The 19368-nt window shown below is 43.0% G+C and overlaps 1 protein-coding gene across 1 annotated transcript; it reads left to right on the plus strand.

Annotated features, from left to right (window-relative positions):
- Positions 1 to 3890: 3890 nt before the first annotated feature.
- On the plus strand, positions 3891 to 19204 carry TSPAN3 (tetraspanin 3). Its single transcript, XM_026684514.2, has 7 exons — positions 3891 to 4037; positions 12454 to 12645; positions 14050 to 14124; positions 14869 to 14970; positions 16300 to 16452; positions 17491 to 17574; positions 18286 to 19204. Exons 1-7 carry the CDS (start codon positions 3975 to 3977, stop codon positions 18376 to 18378), a joined length of 762 nt encoding a protein of 253 aa, XP_026540299.1. The 5' UTR covers positions 3891 to 3974; the 3' UTR covers positions 18379 to 19204.
- Positions 19205 to 19368: the final 164 nt, after the last annotated feature.

Raw genomic sequence — 19368 nt, forward strand, 5'->3', positions numbered from 1 at the left:
GCATAATTGTAACTTCATCTCCAATTAGTATGAGTTGTTTTCATGTTTTCTATTTCTACCTGTTGAAAAGAAAAGGCGACTCATTCAAACCATAGTCCAATCCATAGTTAGGCAAGATTTCTTTTTATGTGTTTAGCTGCATTGAGAAACATAGCTGCTGTTGTGATTTGCTTTGCTTTTAAAATTCATGTTCCTTCCAAATGTATTGACTGCGTGCCATCTAGGGGACACAGAAGGAAAAATCTCTGCCCCACAACACACTTTTCCTTTCCCTATTTTGGTATGAACTTTTATTTAATAGAAATGCCCCACAACCCGGGGACTTTCTCCCACGGGTTGACTACCTTGGGGCCCCCCCCGACACAGAGGAAAACGCCCCACCCCTTTTCCTTTCCCTATTTTGGTAGAACTTTTATTTAAAGAAATACCTTTCCCCCATCCTTTTTCTTGCTCAATTTAACTTTGTTTCTGTTGTAAACCTTTATTGCAGACATTTGTTTTGCTTCCCTTTGAGAAGTTTGGTTTTTGTTCTATTATTTTTAACTCCAACCTCCTGCCCTTCCCTACCCATTTCTCCACACATTGATGGAGTACGGAAACATTGCAAATTGCAAACAGTCTTTGAAGTCTTTGAAGGTCCATTCCTACAGAAAGAACTGCACTTTTTTTTTCCAGCATAGGTATACAGTATTTGAAAATACCTCCATTCTTTAAAATATTTAATTCAGGGTCCTTATAACCCAGCAGATATTTTTCAGAGAATGCTTTGACTTCTGGTCTGCTTGTAATATGGTAAATGATATTAAGACAGCCTAAGATCCAAGCTTTAAATCAGGGTGTCCAACCTTGGCAACTTTAAGACTTGTGGACTTCAACTCCCAGAATTCTGGGAGTTGAAGTCCACAAGTCTTAAAGTTGCCAAGGTTGGACACCCCTGATTTAAATCTTGTAGTATTGACTCATGACATATGTTTGTTTCCTTAGAAAAGTAGGTCAAGCAGTTAAAGGTATAACTAATGGGAAGACTCCCAACAGGAGACTTTTCCTGTTTTTATATTTTAACTTGTCAATATCATGCACAGCAGTCTGAATTGCTTCATACAAGCTATACTTCAAATTCTGCCTCTCCATTCTTGACGGAAGAGTACATCCTATTCCTCTTTTGTTTAAATGTCAGCTTCCTCTTCGCAGTAATCAGATTATCCTATAATCACTTGCTCAAATCTGTCAGAAGTAATTAAAACACAGACTTATACACTATATGCCCCCCACACGTACCTTTCCTGTTTATAAATCATTTTGATTCCTGAAATTCAAATGGAAATAAACGGAGATAAAATTATCCAGTGAATAAATGTTAAATCTGGAAGTAGAATTTGTGGGAAGCAACGTGCATTTCCAATGGAAGCTGTGAAGGTAAAATGTTCTCTCTCTCTTTTTTTAAGCCCTGTTTTCCTGAATAAAGAAACCATGGTTACCACACTATAAATCTCATGGGTGATTGGGAATCAGATCTAAAGCCAGACTGTATTTGGAAGGTGGTAAGCTGTAGCAGGTACCCCCTGGCTCTCTCGGCAGCTTTTGATACCATCAGTCAGGTAACTTGCTGAACTGGTTTTGCAGGTGGGATAAAGCATTGCACTGGTTTCACTTTTACCGCGGAGGCAGTTTCAGGAAATTTGCAAGGGTTCTGTTTAACCCCCTGACATTTGAGTTCAGCCATCCTAGCAAGAGAGCCCTCTCAATTCAACACCCGCATGTTCCGATAGCTAAATGGAAATCCAGAGGGAACTGCAAGGTTGAACACCAGTTAACAGGTCTAACCAGCCAGAAAAACCTGTTTCCGTGCAACTATTTGACCTCTGTGGCAAATCAGAAAGTGGATTTGAAGAATCTTAAATCAGCTCCAATAGGGTGGAGTTGTTTACTTTCCCCTTTGCGTCCAAAATCTTAGATTTCTTTTTAATACCAAAGAAGAAGAATTAAGCAATTCCTGGACCATTTTTTTTTAAAGAAAACCTTATCCATTTGCCACCCAGGACATTTCACTTGGCAGATCTCTGCTGTTGAGGTCTGTTGTGCTTTGCCTCTTCATAATAAATGTTAATTTACATGACTCGGTTGTTAATCTATATATTAACAAATTTAAGAAAACATATATATATATATGGGTAGGCTGCCCCCAAATTTAAATCTGAAACCACTGTAAAAGTCTGACTCACAGATGAACACTATACAGAAGCCTGATGATGGCAGGTGAGATTCTGCCGAAATGTTGCTACAACTTTAAAAGCACAACTACAATGTCGTGGGAAAATACCTGAACAAAGCTGAATGCCATATATATATTAATATATATATATTCTTCCGTTCCGCTACGAAGCTTCTTTTCCTGTACAACATTACATTTAAACAGATTGTGTTGTATTCAGGAAATAATCCATCAAAGTGCAGGAGTGGGATTATCCCCTTGAAGATATTTTAGATGCAGTCAAGCCCCTTGGGAAAAAAAAAATGAAACACCAAGGGAATCTTGGCATCCAATGCCGTGAACCTTGACAGGGGAGGGGAAAATAGTCTTTTTCCAGTTTATTGTTGCCATCTCCTGAGGTGGCAACATCAATTTGGAGCTAGCCTTCTCCAAGCAACCCTTTCCAATAGGGCTGAAGACAAGAATTCTCTCAAATTCTTAAAGAAAAGAAAATTTCCCCTCTTGTGCTTTATTCTTTTCATTACACAAAGATCGTTTCAGCAAGCGGCACCCTCACAAAATCTCTGCATCTGTCTAAGAACCACTATAAAAATAACCTGTATTCTTTTTTCTTTTTTTTTACACCAAACATTCCATTCATGAGCTTCAAAAGGGGCAGTTTGAATAAAAAAAAAGCTGTCATTTATATCCACAGCTATTGGAATACAAATTGAGTCGTGAAAACGTAGGATTTTGTCACCATGACTTTAGGTATAATCAAATCCATCCTTTCTTTTTGGGAGCCTTGCATCACAGCCATTTGTGTTCCATGGAGTGTCTGTAGTCAAGTTTACATTTCCAGACCAAATCGCAAGCCGAGTTTGCCCAGGGCATGGAAACCACCTGTTAAGTTTTCCCAACGGTGCTTTTTTTCAAGAGGCAACTGGATTTTCTGGTTTTTCTTTGGAGAAGTTTTCCCTTCTCATCCAAGGAGCTTCACTTAACAAGGCTTGCTGCCTAAGATACCATTCCTGCGTCCACATCTTATGCTTGGTTGGTGTGGCAATAAGCCTGGTTTGTAAGTTCTGGCCGTGTCTCCTGGTGGTTTGTGATTTGGATAGGCAGCAAGCGGGCAGATTTTTATTTCCACTTTCCAAGGAAAACAGTTGTTGCATTTTCTGCCGCAGAAGGGTGAGGTGGGGAGCCCTCGTTCGGAGACGCTGCAGCGGAGTAGAGAAAACTTATTATTTCAAAACTGATTTTCAATCTTAGGAGGGGGGGGGTGAACTCCACCTCCCAGAATTCCCTAACCTGCTTGTTGAAGAATACTGGGAGTTGGGAATCCATTGAAGTGGCCAAGGTTGAAAAAGTTGTTAAAATGTTTTTTTAAAAAAAAAAAACCACTGCTGCCCTCCTCCACAACACAACCCAGATAAGGATGCTGCCCTTCGCAACACTCCCCAGGGAATGACACCCCCAAAAAAAATTCACCTCAAACCCCATTCCAGCTTGGAAAGTACCAACTTATTCTTCCGGACTACAATTCCCAACAGCCCTTCGCGGCCCGGCGGCGTCTCCGCATCACGTGGGGAAATGTAGGCGGGGACTCCGTCACGCGACGCGGCCGTCGGCCAAGTTCTACGTCTCTGGGGGCCCCCCCACCTCCGACGCGGCTCCGCCTCCATCCGGGTCCTGGGCAAGGGGTGGAGCTTCAGAACGGCGGCGGCGGCTGAGGCGCTGAGGCGGCCCGAGCGGGGCGGGAGGCCGCGGGACGGCGGCGGCCATGGGGCAGTGCGGCATCACCTCTTCCAAGACCGTCCTCGTCTTCCTCAACCTCATTTTCTGGGTAGGAGGCCCGGGGAGACCGCTAGCCCCACCCACCCCTTTCTTTCTTCCCTCGCCCCCTTCTGAGGGGACTAGGCCTCGCTCGAGCCTGCGCCTCAAGTAGCGGGGGGGGCGGGGGCTCGTTTCCCCTTCAACAACAACCCCCTTTCTCGGGGGCTTCCCGCCGTCCGAGGGTTTGGGACCGGGGAGGACTCGTCGGGCGACCCCCGCTCTTTCCTGATCCGAGGGGAGACCCAGGTCAACCGGGCCAGGGTCGATCTCTGGGTGGGGGGGAAACACTGGACAGAAGGGGGATAAAGAAGGCCCTTAAGGGGAGAGGGGAGGGAGACAGGAGGGTCCCATAAAAGGGGGCGGGTTGACCCTTCTTAATTCCTCCTGGGTTCCCCCGCCTCAGGAAAGTGGGGGGCTGCCAGCCTTTTTTTTATTTTTATTTTTTGAGTTCATCGTTGCTGGGTTTATATGGTGGTGCTGGATATGAGCTGCACAGAATTGGCTTTATTTAAAATGAGGGGTGGTGGTGTCTGTAGCCAGGTTTTAAGTAAGTAAGTAAATAAATGGGGAGGGGGACAGGGGTCTCAGGACTGGGACGGATGAAAGGAGCCCCGAGGAGGGGGGGGGGATTCCCTGAGAGTCCCCATAGGAAGGGGTTTTGGACCCTTCTCAATGCCCTCTTTGGATCCCCTGGGTGGGACATAAGGAAGTATGTTGTTCTTCTCTCTCTCTTTTTTCTTTTAGTTCAACGTTGCTGGGTTTGTATCATTAACAGCACAGGGTTTGTATGACCGCCTATTTATAGAGGAGATAAAGGATGGCTGCAGCCATGTTCTAAGCCAAGGAAATAAATACAGGTCCAGGCCATCCCTGCTTTTACAGCATTTGGGGAAAGAGAGAGAGAGAGAGAGCTGCCCAGATTGCAAGTTGGGCGACACATAAATTTAATTTAAAAAAATAAATCTTATTTTTGGGTTAGGCACCTTTTCCCTAAGGCGAAGGCAAGACTGCACTGGGTTGCCCGTCCCCCCCCCTCCAAAGTCACAGATGGATAAATCATTGTGTCCTTTAATTGCTGTTTTGAATCTTGTTGGGGGGGCACCATAAAGAAAGAAAAAAGGAGCCCCCTCCCCTCCTTGGGGGGGGAGCAAGATGAGCAACTCAGGGAATTCCCCCAAACTTAATACCCTGTGGCTGCTGCCCAGTTTGTGACCACCACCACCACCCCAAAAAAAACCATGGGATGCTGTCTCTGGAATGGGAGTCACAGAACCCAGAAAATGAGAGCAGGAAGGTGTGATGTGCAAACCTCGATTTATCACAGGAAGTGCCCCAAAGGATTTGCCAGTTCCAAAATGGTGAGCTCAAGATATGATCTGGGAATTGGACCAAGGACAAAAAAAAAAAAAAAAAGACAACAGCTCTTTTCTTGGTTGGGTTACCCTCTCCTCAAACAAGATCCAAGTCGGCGTTTAAGAGCAGGGTTCCCACTGGGCTGAAAGCCTCAATCAGGCTGCAGGGGTGCTTAGCCCTGCATTAAGTTCATCCTTAAATAGATCAGCCAGTCTCCAGCTTTAATCTGGCCTCCACAGATCCAGGCATGCATGGGGGTGGCGGGGGGAGATGAGTAAAGGAGATGAAAGGGTTTGGAAATAGAATGGAAAGGCTCAAAAGGCCGTCTTTTCTTCTAGGGCTCCTTTCATTGTGGCAGCAAGACAGCCATCATTCAGGGCGGATTTAATTTATAGAGTTCTGCAGCGTGGAATTTGGGATGCTGGTTGTCTTGATAGCCTAAATGGCTCTTCGTTATTCTGGAAGGAAAATCCAAAAGTCTCAGTAAAGAAGGAAGAATATTTGTAGCTCAGAGTTGAAATGAAGGAACCTTGGTTTCTCTCTGAGCTTTGGTGGTCATCTTGCAGATGTTTCATTACCCAAACTAGGTAACTTTGGAGCATCTGAGAATTGATGGTGTTTTCTAGTTTGGGTAATGCAACCTCTGCCAGAAAACTAAGCTCAGAGGGCACCAAGGGCCCTTCATTCAGAAGTTGGTAGCAGATTTTGGGACCTTTTATTCTAAACGGTGTAAGTTTTAAAAAGCTGCAGCTGACTTCATTGGATACAGAGATAATGTGAGCTGCATATAGCAGAAGGTGATGCCTTTTAATAAAATGTGTTAGTGTCATGCCCCTGTCGGAGACTGACTCCGAGGGAGAGGAGGAACAGCCGACAAGGAGTGGAAGTGTGGCTCCGGAGGTTGTGGAGGAGGCTGGGGAAGGGCAGAGGCCTTTTTTTTTGTCTCCAGTCAAGGATATTTGGAGCTTTAAAGCCAAGTTGAAGGAATTAAAGGGACTTCACCTGTTTTTGTATCCCACCCTGGGTCATCACAGTTAGTCTGAAAAGGTGCTGCCAAGACTCCTGATCTGTGACCATAGGCTCACAGAGCTGTATGTAGAAGGTCGCAGAAATTGCTAAAGAGCAACTAATTGAAAATTGCTATGTATGAGATCACAAGAGTAAATTTTCTCCTAGTTAGTGATGTCATTTGAACTTCACACTATGCTGGAGATTCTGCTGTGATCCATACTATTGGTATGATTCTCATTTCCTAATTTCCTTGCCATTTTAGATAAGCCCTGTACTGTGTAAGGAGCGGAGAAAAAAGGCTGAATAGTAAACAGTGCTATCAAAGTTGGCAAGGAAGGCTAATCCCCTTCTGTGAATCCATCTGGGCCTCTCCCATCTTTGCTCCAGCTTTTCTTTCATCGGTTTGGACACCAGGAGCCCACTGGTGGTTGCTTAATGACAGCTAACTTCTGTGCTTAATCCCAGCCTAGAGAAATATGAACGGATGAAAGGCCAGCACAGGCCACAAATCTCAAGGATGGCCACCTCTACCGCTTACCTAAGTTCCTTCCAGTCAAATTTCAGTTTGTTCCTTGATATTTCAAAATAACTGTTGAAATTGAAATGTTCTGCATTTGTACAGCATATTAAAATAGTGCGTGCAGGTTAGTACAGCAACAGTGCAGCTAAGCTGGATAGTAGAGGAAGAGCATCGTGTTATGAACTTGGGAGCAGCAAGAGCTGATGGCGTGCGAGAACGTAGCTCCAAACCATGACAGTAAACACAGTGCAGACTTTTGGAGCTGATGAGTTAGAATTTAATTCCTGTCATTCCAGATTCATTCTCCCAGCTATTTTAAAAATAGACCTTAGAAAGGGGGAAAGAGTGCCTTAATGCTAGACAAACAATAATGCTTATTTGTTTTGTTTTTAAAAAACAGTTGTTGCTAGTGTCCAGCTTTTTCAGTGATAAATGATTATTCCCATAGATAGACCCCTTATTTTTATTGATACTGTAACTAAATATCAAATAAAGACCTAATTGGTCTTCTAATATTTTTATTGCACTTTTGAAATGCTATAAAAGAACTGGAAAGGAACTTCGACGGCAATTTACTTTTACCTCCATGAGGTTCTTAATCATATTCATTCGTTGAGTCTCTATTCTATCTTATCTTCAGGACTTCATGGTGACCTACAGATCGCCTCTTCCTCCAACTTTTCCCAGTAACAGCCCTGTAGGTTGGGCTGAGTGAAAGTGACTGGTCTAAAGTTAGCCAGGACCTTGCATGATTGAAGGGGAGATTGAAACTGTGAGCCCTTCTAATTCAACATAGTCCCTGTTACATCACACTGATTCTTAATGATGCACTTATGTAAGATTAGTCTGAACAGATTTTTTAAAAAATTCCCTTTAAACGTAAGGTGGCCTATGTTCTAAGTATTTCAGATAAAGGCAATTAAACCTGGTTTGTGACAGAGCACACATATTTGAGACTCGAGCTACATTCTCTAGAACAGGGATCTCTAACCTTGGCAATTTTAAGGCTTGTAAACTTCAATTTCCACAATTCCCTAGCCAGTCATAATGGGGATAATGTTGAGATGAAACCCCCAAACATTTCTTCTGTATGACTGTGTAATTTTGGCCTTCTTGGTAAGGCTTACAAATAAGATTTGTGTGCTTTGCAAAAATAACTGCATATTCAGCAATTACTCTTTAAGTGGAAACGCATGTGATTTTTTTTCTGATTTTTTTTTAACTGGTTTTTGTTTTTAGACCACAAAGGCAGTTTTCAACAGAATTGTCATAAGCTAAATGAAATTTCATTTGCTGAACAAATGTTTAATACTATAAAAATTTTAAACTAGGCACGCTGTGCTTTAAGAACTAAAGCATTGAGCAGAAAGTACTTTTAGATGTTCTTAAATCATTCTGAAAGTGCTAAATGGTACATTTTTGTCAGGATAGTTACCAACAATGGCCTATAATATAGATTTTCCTTCACAGAGTAGTTTATTTACTAGAAAAACAATGACCAGGGCATTTTTCTAAGTTAGTCAAGTATTCCTGAAGTGAATTATATGGTATAATTCCCAGGGAAATTCAGAAATGCTTGAAGTAGCAGGCACATATCACCAATATCAGTTAAGAATTTATTTTTTTAAAAAATGCTGCATTAAACTTTAATTACTTCTAATTTTTTAAAATAGATTGCCAAAATGTGTGAAAACTAGGCTTTTGAATGAAAATATAGTAATGTTAGAATCATTCAGCCATTACAATTACAGTTTAACTGCTTCTAAGTGGAAGAAATAACAGGACTAAGAGTGAAATTGATTGCTAAAGATTAGAAACATAACTGTTCAGATCACTTCATTTATAGAAGTCACTGTGGCAAAATGTGATAAAAAGGAAACGAAGGAACAATAAACAATAAGATGTACAAATTCTTTCTCATTTTTCCTTGTATCTAATGAAATGGGCTGGGATCTGCAGAAAATAAATTGTTAAGACTTTAAGAGGCGGCAAGACGTACAGTCCTTCCCTGCGGTAATCTTTAATTCTTTTGAGTAATGATGGCCTGGATGTACAATTCTGTAAAAGTAATAGAGAAACATGTAACAGTTGTAGAAGGAGATGAATGAAACTGGAGCACAGATAGGCCTGTTAGCAGCTGTAAGTCACAAGGGCCTGGAATGATGTTGAATTATCAGGTGCTGTCTCTTGCTCAACAGCTGTGGAAAAACTCACTTGTCTTGATAGTATCCAATAGGAGTCCTCTTTATATTAACAAACTAGCTCGATACCCGTGCTTCGCTACGAAACTACGTGGTCGGGCTTAGTGTTTGGGGAGGAAAATAATGGGGGAAAAGTCTGCCTCTGCCTGCAAGCATCCATCGGTATTCATCTGGCTAGCGTCCTGTCAATGTGTGACAGTTGAGGGATGTTTGGAAACTGAAGCAGTATTTGCCGCGTGAGCAAGAAGGAGACAGCAAGGGGCCTGGGCGTGGCTTAGCTCAACTGTTCTGTACTAAAGCTGCTTGGTGCTCCTAAACTGAAACTCCTCACCTCTGCTTGTGTTTTGCATTTGGAAGAGATTTCTTTTCAGGTGGGGAGGGGGAGTAGAACTCCTTAGCATCAGAGTGTGTTAATAACAATAATATACGAAATACTCTAAATGCTCTGATGGTCATTTCGAAAAATCCTTTCTTAGTGAGCCCCTAGAAGCCAAGAGGAACATAGATGCCAAATTTCAAGTTTGTAGGCTTTACGGTTCTGGAGATTTTGTGATGATGCGTGAGGGGTCTTTCACTTTTATATATAGAAAGAAAAGAAAATGTGTTAATATGAAAGAAGCATGTTGCCTCCTAGCTTTTTATCAGTCAGTGTGCCTAAGATTTTATTTTATTTTATTGTTTCATAAAAGAAGCTTTCATCGATCAGCGTACCTAAGGTCTTATTTTATTTGTGTTGTTAACATTTTTATTGAGGTCTTATTTTATTTGAACATCGGTTTAATTTTCTAGAAAAATGTATAAATATTGTCACATGTATGTACCTCAACTCACCACGAGACTAAAGCCTACGGCTGCATCCATACACAGGTTTCATTGGGCTGCGAACCCATGAATTATTACTAGCTAGAAACTTGAGAACCGCTCCTAATGTTCTGGCCAAAGGTACTTTGAACCCCGTTTTGGAGAGTCCTTAATTGGGGACAATGGGCCATAGTTGCTTGAAATGCATCCGTAAATGTGTCTAAGCATTTCTCCAGATCCTATTTCATGGCCGTTTTGAATTGCATAACCATCTTGGAAGGTGGTTGCCTTTGTACAGTCCAGGGACCGGGCAGTGCTGAAGATTCAGCGCTCAGATTACAAAGCCACGTGATGGAGCCTAGCAGAGAATAAGGGCATTGTTAAGGCCTTCTCTCTCTTCACTCTTCACTGCGTACCTTTCTCTCTTGTTTTGCTTCACGTCTCCTGCCATGCACTGGGGCACTTTATCTTGGCCGTTAACAAGTGGGCCTTTCTTCAGAGAAATGCCTTTGTAACTGATAACTGTTCTGACTTATGTTGATAATTTCAGCCCTCTTTTCCAGTCCAAAATGTTCAAAAACGGTTGCATTTTGCAATGCCAGTTGCTGAGAAAGACTGTTTTGTCTGTTGGTTTTCCAGAAATTGGTCAGCCATGTAAGGAAAACCTAATATTTACCTGGCTAGGCCTTTGGTCATCTCCAGAAGAATTCATCTTCAGGAACATTTTATTTTTTATTTTCAAATAACACCCTTTAAGTAGCTCAGAGACACAGAAATAGGAGAGGTCATGAGTAGGATACATTATGCCGGGCTGTAAAATAGGCAAACAAATCTGTATGCATTTGTTAGAAAAAATGAAAGATTCCTTAATTAGAGTACTGCATCAATGCAAAGTCATAGATTCTAGGTCTTTTTCAGTTGACCTGATGTTAAACAGAGAACGTTTTGTTAAATGAACATCATTTATATAATGTTACACAATGAATTGCTTGTTTTTCTTCTAAGGAATTCTAATAAATTAGGACTTGATAACCTAAGTGAGACGTTCTCTGTGATAGTTAAAAAAAACAAAAAAAACAGATATGTCATTAAACTACAGAAGGAAGAGATGAGTCTGCCCCAGAATCTTTCTAGGGTTTTCTTTTCCTCACCAACCAGCATCTCTAATGATGGGGGAGATGAGATCATTAACTATTTTTGTGCTCCGTTGCTAGGCAACTGTTAATAACTATAGTATTCCCCATCTCTTCGCTGGTTCTCCACTCCCAAAGATCTTAAAACGCTGCACTCTAAAAATTTGAATTTCTTGGTTGACTCTATACAAAAGCCATTGGCTGTACTAATTTGTGCTCATGGGAATGCGTCCATTCATTCCATTGATGGCATTGTCGTGGTACTGTTAATAAAAAGAGAGATTAAGAGTCTCAACAACTGGTTCACAACCAACGAATCATTGCTGAGTTAATCTTTGATCCTCGCTTAGCCACCACACATCGGAAGCTGCTGCACCTTAGTTGACTCACACAAGAATGCGCAGGCTTGGCTTATACTGTACTGCGTTGTGTGAACTTAGCAATTGTAGCTCGTAAAGAGTGGTTGTGGATTATTTGTGCCACTCACTGTTGATTTATTCAATAAATGATAATTAAGTTGTGGCATAACATGTATGAGCACAGCCTAAGTTGGAGCACAGCTTCCTCCATCTGAATAACATCTGGAGTCATTGGCAACAGATCTAAGGCTCAACTGGCAGATTTTTCCCAACCTAATCCAGGATCTGATTCTGGAACTATATACATGCAAGTTTATACAAGTCTACCTGATTGTTGATAAGCATTTGGGCAAAGTTGGTGGGGTGATTTAACTCCTAATCTTGAACGTTCTCTGCCATCTAGGGAAATGCTTTAATATGGTTTTCTGCAGATAGATCCTGATATGCTTTTGATTCTTTCCCAGGACAGAAGAGGGTGGTTTCCTTCCAAGCATACTTTGAAATTAGTGACATGAATTTTAAGTCTACTCCTGTCCTAGCTGCAGTAAAAGACAAAGGGAGCCAATTGATGTTTTTCCTTGGTGTGAAAAGTTACTTCTCAGCAGTTAGAGTAGTAACCGTTTAGCTTGTGTATCCTTATTTTCATTAATATGGAATGTAGGACCATCTGTTCATGGCATCTTCATGCAAATTCAAACAGTAGGTCACAGTTGATGAATGTATTTTTTTTATATGCGCTGAGAGCACATGCACCAAAGATAAATTCCTTGTGTGTCCAATCACACTTGGCCAATAAAGAATTTTCTTCTTCTACTCTACTCTACTCTACTGTACTTTATAGTTACCATCACATTTACCATGAGCTTGTAACTTTAAGCAGGCTGTACTTACCACTGGAATTTGTGGAATTACAAAGCATGGAACAACAGGAAATCCTCTTTCCCCCTTCCCCCCACCCCCCAAAACCCCAAACTTTAGTTTACAAAACCAGGGCCAGCCCTTGTGGTAGATGAAGTGGCTCTTATTTTTCTTACGCTTTGTTTTCTAGGCTGCTGCAGGCATCCTGTGCTACGTGGGGGCTTACGTCTTCATCACCTACGACGACTACGACCACTTCTTTGAAGATGTTTATACGCTCATCCCTGCAGTGGTCATCATAGCGGTGGGGACCCTTTTATTTATCATCGGTCTGATTGGCTGCTGTGCCACAATCCGGGAAAGCCGCTGTGGCCTCGCCACGGTAAGTTTAATATCGGGGAAGGCAATTTCCTGTTTGATGGGCTTACCCGTATTTTCTGGACCTCAGCTGACTTTGTATGTTTTTGCCTGGCCTGTGTGAAATACACGTCAGCTCCTTCAGCTGACTGTAACTTGGTTAAAGCAGCAGAACGATGCATCTGACACCAAGGACCTTATTTTTAATGGGCAAAGCATCCGCCTTGCCTGCAAGGCGTATTGGATTCCATTCAGGTATCTCTTATTCAAGGGGGTGAAAAACACCTCTGTTTGAAATGCTAGAAAGCCATTATAGATTAAAGTAGGCAGTCCTGCACTGTTCTCCCCTCCCCCCCCCCCAAGTTAGTCAACCTTTTATGTTGTCCTTGTGATATGAATAATAAAACAGCTCCCTTTTTTTAAAAAAAAAAATCTTTAGCAGCAAGATAAGAAGCAAAGCTGTTTTGATCAGTTCTTCAGATGATTAATACATAAACGCTTTCAAATACCTTAAGAACTGGGTCCTATAAAAGAGGTTTGTAGACAGAGGTTCCTTCGTGTTAAAACAGAGGTTCCCAAACTTGGCAACTAAGATTTGTGGACTTCCATAAGTCTTAAAGTTGTCACGTTTGCGGACCCCCTGTGTTAAAGTCACAGAAATAAGAACATGCGAGGAATTGGGTAGGCGATTGATGATTAGGAACACGGTGGGCAGCTTAGCTTCTTACGTTGTCACGCTGGTTTCCTGATCAGTAAAAGCAGCCTGATAACTCCCTGGTTCTTATTCCCCATCCCGTCAGCTTCCTAGGGAATGGAATAGAATAGAATAGAATTTAGAATAGAATTTAGAATAGAATAGAATAGAATAGAATAGAAAATAGAATAGAGTAGAGTAGAGTAGAATAGAATAGAATAGAATAGAATAGAATAGAATAGAATAGTTGGGAGGGACCTTGGAGGTCTTCTAGTCCAACCCTCTGCTCAAGCAGGAAACCACACTACTTCAGACAAATGGTTATCCAACATCTTTTTAAAAACTTCCAGTGAGGAGCACTTACAACTTCTGGAGGCAAGTTGTTCCATTGATTAATTGTTCTCACTGTCAAGAAATTTCTCCTTAGTTCTAAGTTGCTTCTCTCCTTGATGAGTTTCCATCCGTTGCTTCTTGTCCTGCCTTCTGGTGCTTTGGAGAATAGCTTGACTCCCACTTCTTTGGGGCAGCCCCTGAGATATTGGCACACTGCTGTCCTGTCTCCTCTAGTCCTTCTTTTCACAGCCTGCTCTCCCTGTGTCATTTTTGAGTTGAAAGATACGGTTCAGCCTGAGCACCTGTCTACCTTTGTCCCATGCTTGAAGAGACCAACAGCCAAAATAGCAATGCGTATATTTTGTTATTCTTGTGAACATAAACTTTATTTCTGTCTTCCAGTTTGTGATCATCCTCCTGTTAGTTTTCATCACAGAAGTGGTGGTAGTGGTTCTGGGCTACATCTACAGAGCAAAGGTAATTAGCCTCTTCTGAAGGGCAGCTACATAATAAACTCTGGTTGCTTTATTCAAGGGTTGATACCGGCTCTGCTTCTGTGAAGCAAAATTGTGGGAAGTTGCTGGATTAAATCAAAAGCAACATGCCTCTTCGGAAAGTCCAAATCCTCAGAGTGAAATAATGTTGTAAACCAGATGGTTGAATGCTTTACACCAGGGTTAAAAAGGCGGGTTTTCCTTCCCCTTTTTAAAAAGGTCTGAAAGTCCTGCAGAAAATGTTTGTTAAAGCTGTGAAATAAATCCTGGGGAACTTGGCTGCTTGGAAGAGTGTCTGGGAACATAGAAACTTTGACCAGCTTCAGAAATTTAGCAACATGGATAGGAGAAAATACCTGGGGCTCAATTCATTTGTCCCTAGTCTAGACAAACAAGGGATACAGAAAACAGACCTTGGCGAGAAGATCTCAAGAAGACAAATAGCAATAGCCCTTAGACTTATATACCGCTTCACGGTGCTTTTCCAGCCCCCTCTAAGCGGTTTACAGAGTCACCCTCTTGTACCCAACAATCTGGATCCTCCTTTTACCCACCTTGGAAGGCTGAGTCAAACCAATTACAAATGACAGCGTTCCAGCAGCCCTGCAGAGCCAACCCCACACACAGCCTTTCTGCATAAGCGCCGGGTCAGTTTGGTTGACCGGCTGGCTGGGTTTAGCGGGCTCCTTCTGTCAACAGAAATTTTAAGCTGTGTTTGTTCTACCAGGTGGAGGCCGAAGTGAATCACAGCATCAAGAAAGTGTACGACACGTACAATGGCACAAACCCGGATGCTGCCAGTCGGGCGATCGATTATGTGCAGAGGCAGGTGAGAGCCAACACAAACACAGCTGTTGGTGCCAAATTGTACACAAATTGTTTTCCACCAGCACAGGACTTTGTGTTGACACCACAGAGACTTAGATGATGTAAGGAAGATTCCTTGCTTGCTTCCTTTTCTGCCCTCCGGAAACCTGACCTTTCCTCTTCGACCTTCTTGGCTGGTTCCTTTGCATCTCACTCCTCTTCTCTGTTGCAGGACGAAGCAGAACGGGCCAGGGCCCAGTCTTAGTGAGAATTGGGTATAGATTTTAGGGCTGGAAGCCAGCTTATGCTGCACGTGCTGATCCAAGGAGTCCCTGCTGTCTCATTTAACAACCGCTTGAATTTGTGATGGCGACAGTTTTGCAATGAGCCCTTGCGTGTATAGCTGTCGCAATATCCTGTGGTCGCCATTAAGCATGCTCTCTAACCTGCTTGCGAACAAGCCTCCTAATGGAGAAAGCGCAAGTAGAGTCCCAAGTCTCAGCCCCGTGGGGTCTCACTTTACGACCGCAGGTGATTTGCTTAGCAACCCAATGGGAAATTGGGTTGTAAAGCCTGACTTCCATTTAGCCACCGTGGTGCTCAGCCTGTCCCAATTGTAGACACTAAGTGAGGACTATCGGTCCAGAATAAATCCCATTTATTAACGAAGCAATGCAGGTGTTTAGATGTTGCTACTAATCTTATTTTTGGTTTAATTTGATTCTAATGCCTTTTTTTAAAAATCCTCTTTCAAAAGACTAGCCAGGGAGTTAAGAGTATACTCTCCTCTCCTCTCCCCCCCCCCCCCAAAAAAAAAAACACCAGGAAGATCTGGCTTGTTTGTAGGTTATCTGAAGAGGCTCGCTCCCTTTGGTGAGAACCTCCTGTTGTGGGGGGGCAGGGGGAGGATAAAACAAGCCGTGCCACGGGCGGATTCCTCAGATGGATTTCACCTCTGTGAAAGTGACAGGCTCTGTAGGAACGCTGCTGGGGGAGAAAACGTGACATTGCACCAGGTGAGGTGACAGTGTGTGGTTTGGAACCAGCCTTTGTTAATGTCCTGAGTCATTTTGAAAAGAGAGAAGACGTGCAGTTTGGGCAGAATTAGACGATGGCTGAAAATAAGAGACGCCCGGTCCTCCTTCACACACACACACCCCAAACATGGAAGGGGAGGGGGTGTTTATTTATTGGGCCGGCTAGGGAATTCTGGGAGTTGAAGTCCTACAAGTCTTTAAAAGTTACAAAGGTCGGGGATCCGTGCTTCAGTTAACGTTGCGTCTGAAAGCCTCGCACGGCTTTCTGAAGAGCCGGCTCTTGATTTTCTGCGCGCATTTTTCTCTCGTTGCAGCTGCACTGCTGCGGGATCCACAACTACACAGACTGGGAGTTCACCGCCTGGTTCAAAGAAGCAAAAAACCACAGCGTGCCCCTCAGCTGCTGCAAAGCCACCGTCAGCAATTGCACGGGAAGCTTCTCTCGCCCTGCGGACCTTTATTCTGAGGTGACTGGCTTCTCTTCATTTTGCCAGGTTTTCGATCGAAGCTTACGTTGAGAAGGAGGCTAAGGGTTTGTGCAAGATCAGCCCACTCCAAGTCCAAATCTTCGTTTAAATCTTACAGCACAATAACCCATACCATCCAAGCTTGTAGCTCTGCTAGTTAAGGTCCAGTTGTTTAATTAGAAATCAAGTGGTCATTCATATCCAGGTTGGGCATGCTGTCTCTCTGGTCTGATGGGCTTCATTCTTTTAGAGCAGTGATCCCCAACCTTTTTTATGCCGAGGCCCGGTACCGGCATCAGCTGGGCGCCCCGCGGCCTGGTACTGGCATCAGCTGGGCGCCGCCATCTCTTTTGATGAAAAAGTGCTTCCGGTGAGGTCACCGGAGAAGCACTTTTTCATCAAAAAAGATGGCGCCAACACTCCGGTGAGCTTTTCGGGTAGAAATGGCTTTCTACCCAGAAAAGCTCACCGGAGGCGCTAGCGCCGCTCATCTTTTTGATGAAAAAGTGCTTCCGGTGAGCTTTCTACCCGGAAAAGCTCACCGGAAGCACTTTTTCATCAGATGGCGCGCCTATAATAACAAACATCATGCCCGGTCAGGGGACTTGTTCCATCGGACGGTCGCCGGTACCGTCCACGGACCGGTGGTTGGGACCCCTGTTTTAGAGGACTTAATATTTTTGATAAGCTCTTTTATAAGAGGCAGCATTCATTGCTATTTTTCCACTGTTGCCCATTCTGCTACTATTCCAGCCCTTTTATAATATACTGCCAATAAAACTTCCTTTTATGACCTTAATTCTGGGGCAACTCAGTGGAGACTCATTGATCGTGTGTGCAGGTGTTGAGTCTGGTCTCTGGGTGTTATGTGATTTTCTTTGTATGCATACTGTGTATATACATACAGTGACAATAAAGAGTTCAATTTTATAATTCACGTGGATATCAAAGCGTTTTGAGATTGTAGCTGTTCCAGGGTGCAGCATTAATAAGCTTGAAGATTTGTTTCCTCAACTGATGGACTCCTTTGCGTTTCAGGGATGTAAAGTCTTGGTAGTAAAGAAGCTACAGGAGATCATGATGTATGTTATCTGGGCTGCCTTGGCATTTGCTGCTATTCAGGTAGGATTCAACACTCTGGCTTGTTCTCCTGGGGTTAAAAATAAAACCCTTCATTTTCTCCACTTGCATAAACGCCCCTTGAAAAGTTGCAAATAGATGCCGTTCCACCCAGGACAGCTAATATTTGATGACGCTTTACAACTTTCTGAGCACAAGACATCTAATGGCGTCCTTGTAAAAACTTAAAATGAGGTCGTTTCCAGGATTCACAGCTCACGTACGTTTCCTCAAAGTCTGTGTAAATAGTGCGTTGGACCCAAAGCACACAAATGTCGGCATTACAGCAATTGTAAAAAAAAAAGCACCTTTGGGTGCTTTGGAAAATAGCTTGACTCTCTCCTTCTCTCTGGGGCAGCCCCTCAAATATTGGAAGACCGCTCTCCTGTCTCCCCTGGTCCTTCTGTTCCCTAGACTAGCCAAGCCCAGTTCCTGCAACTGTTCATACTGTGTTTTATCCTCTAGTCCCCTCATCCTCCTGGTTGCCCTTTTCTCTGCACTTTTTCTAGAGTCTCAACATCCTTTTTTATAGTGTGGTGACCAAAACTGGATGTGGTCTCACTAAGGTTTTATAGAGTGGTATTAGTACCTCCCCTGATCTTGATGGTATCCCACGTTGTGCGCCTGCGTCCCCAGCCAGCTTAACCCAAAAGCCAATTCTTAGTTTAAATCGTGCCGGTCCATACTCAAGTCTCCTTCTCTCCTTCCTCGTAGCTGCTGGGCATGCTCTGTGCCTGCATTGTGCTGTGCAGAAGGAGTCGGGATCCTGCCTACGAGCTACTCATCACCGGGGGGACTTACGCCTAGAAGAAGGTCCGCAGGCGAAGCCCGAAGTCTCGTTTTTCTGCACTCAAAAGCCAGCTTGGCAACGTCATCTGCCTCCGCAGTAGTTCCCACTGACTCTGACTTGGCAGCCACAGTCTCTTTCCTAAACCTGGACAATTAGCCCCTACACACGGTGATGGGCAAAGCTTGGCTTTCAGTCCCTTCCATATTACCGACTCCTCCTTCTCCTTTAGCCAGCTTCCCACTTTATCCACGGTAGCCACTGAGTAACACGAGGTGTTGTTTTTTTTAATCCGTTTCATTTTAAATGGCATGAAAGCTATGGGTGACCTAACTATATCTTAAAAGGGTGCAGTGATTTATTCTTATATCCTTCAGAGTTTATTGAGTGGCATCGCCGGTCAGAGTTGTACAAGGGAGGTCACTGATCTTAATTTTGTGAAGTTTTAATTCTGCTGCTGCTTGCCTCTCACCAGTATTTCTTGTCTTGTTTCTTTTTTTAAAAAGCAAAGCATTAAGTCCAGTCCAGAACACTACGAAATGACGACTCATCGGAATTTTAGAATCCTATATTAGTGCATCTCTTGCCTTCCTTAAATTCAAATGAACAAACCTTCCGAACTTTTAGCGTGTTTAAAAACAAAAAACGAGCTGGCTTTTTCAGGAGTGTAATGTCTTGCACTACTGTTCTATAAGGAAATTTTCATTTTTTACTATAATGGGTCTGTTTCTGTATCGAGTGACTTGTTATCCTAGAGTAGCGAAGTAGAATGTGATAAAGTGAAATGTAAATAGGAAATAGGAAACCGAATTAAATAAATCTTCTGTAGATCTCCCCCAAACTAAACCATGGTTACCCTTTTTAATCGTTTTTGAGAGTTTTATCCAGTGCTGCGTATTGTACAATTATTTATACGGATGAATTTTAAGTCTGGGCCTGTCCTAGCCGCACTAAAAGACCAAGAGGAAAAGAAAAGTCAATTGAGGTTGGTTTTCCTTAGTTTGAAAATA

Source organism: Notechis scutatus, chromosome 11 (assembly GCF_049901735.1).
Source record: "Notechis scutatus isolate UNSWTSFEM ecotype Mainland chromosome 11, rNotScu1.2, whole genome shotgun sequence".
Taxonomy (NCBI): domain Eukaryota; kingdom Metazoa; phylum Chordata; class Lepidosauria; order Squamata; family Elapidae; genus Notechis; species Notechis scutatus.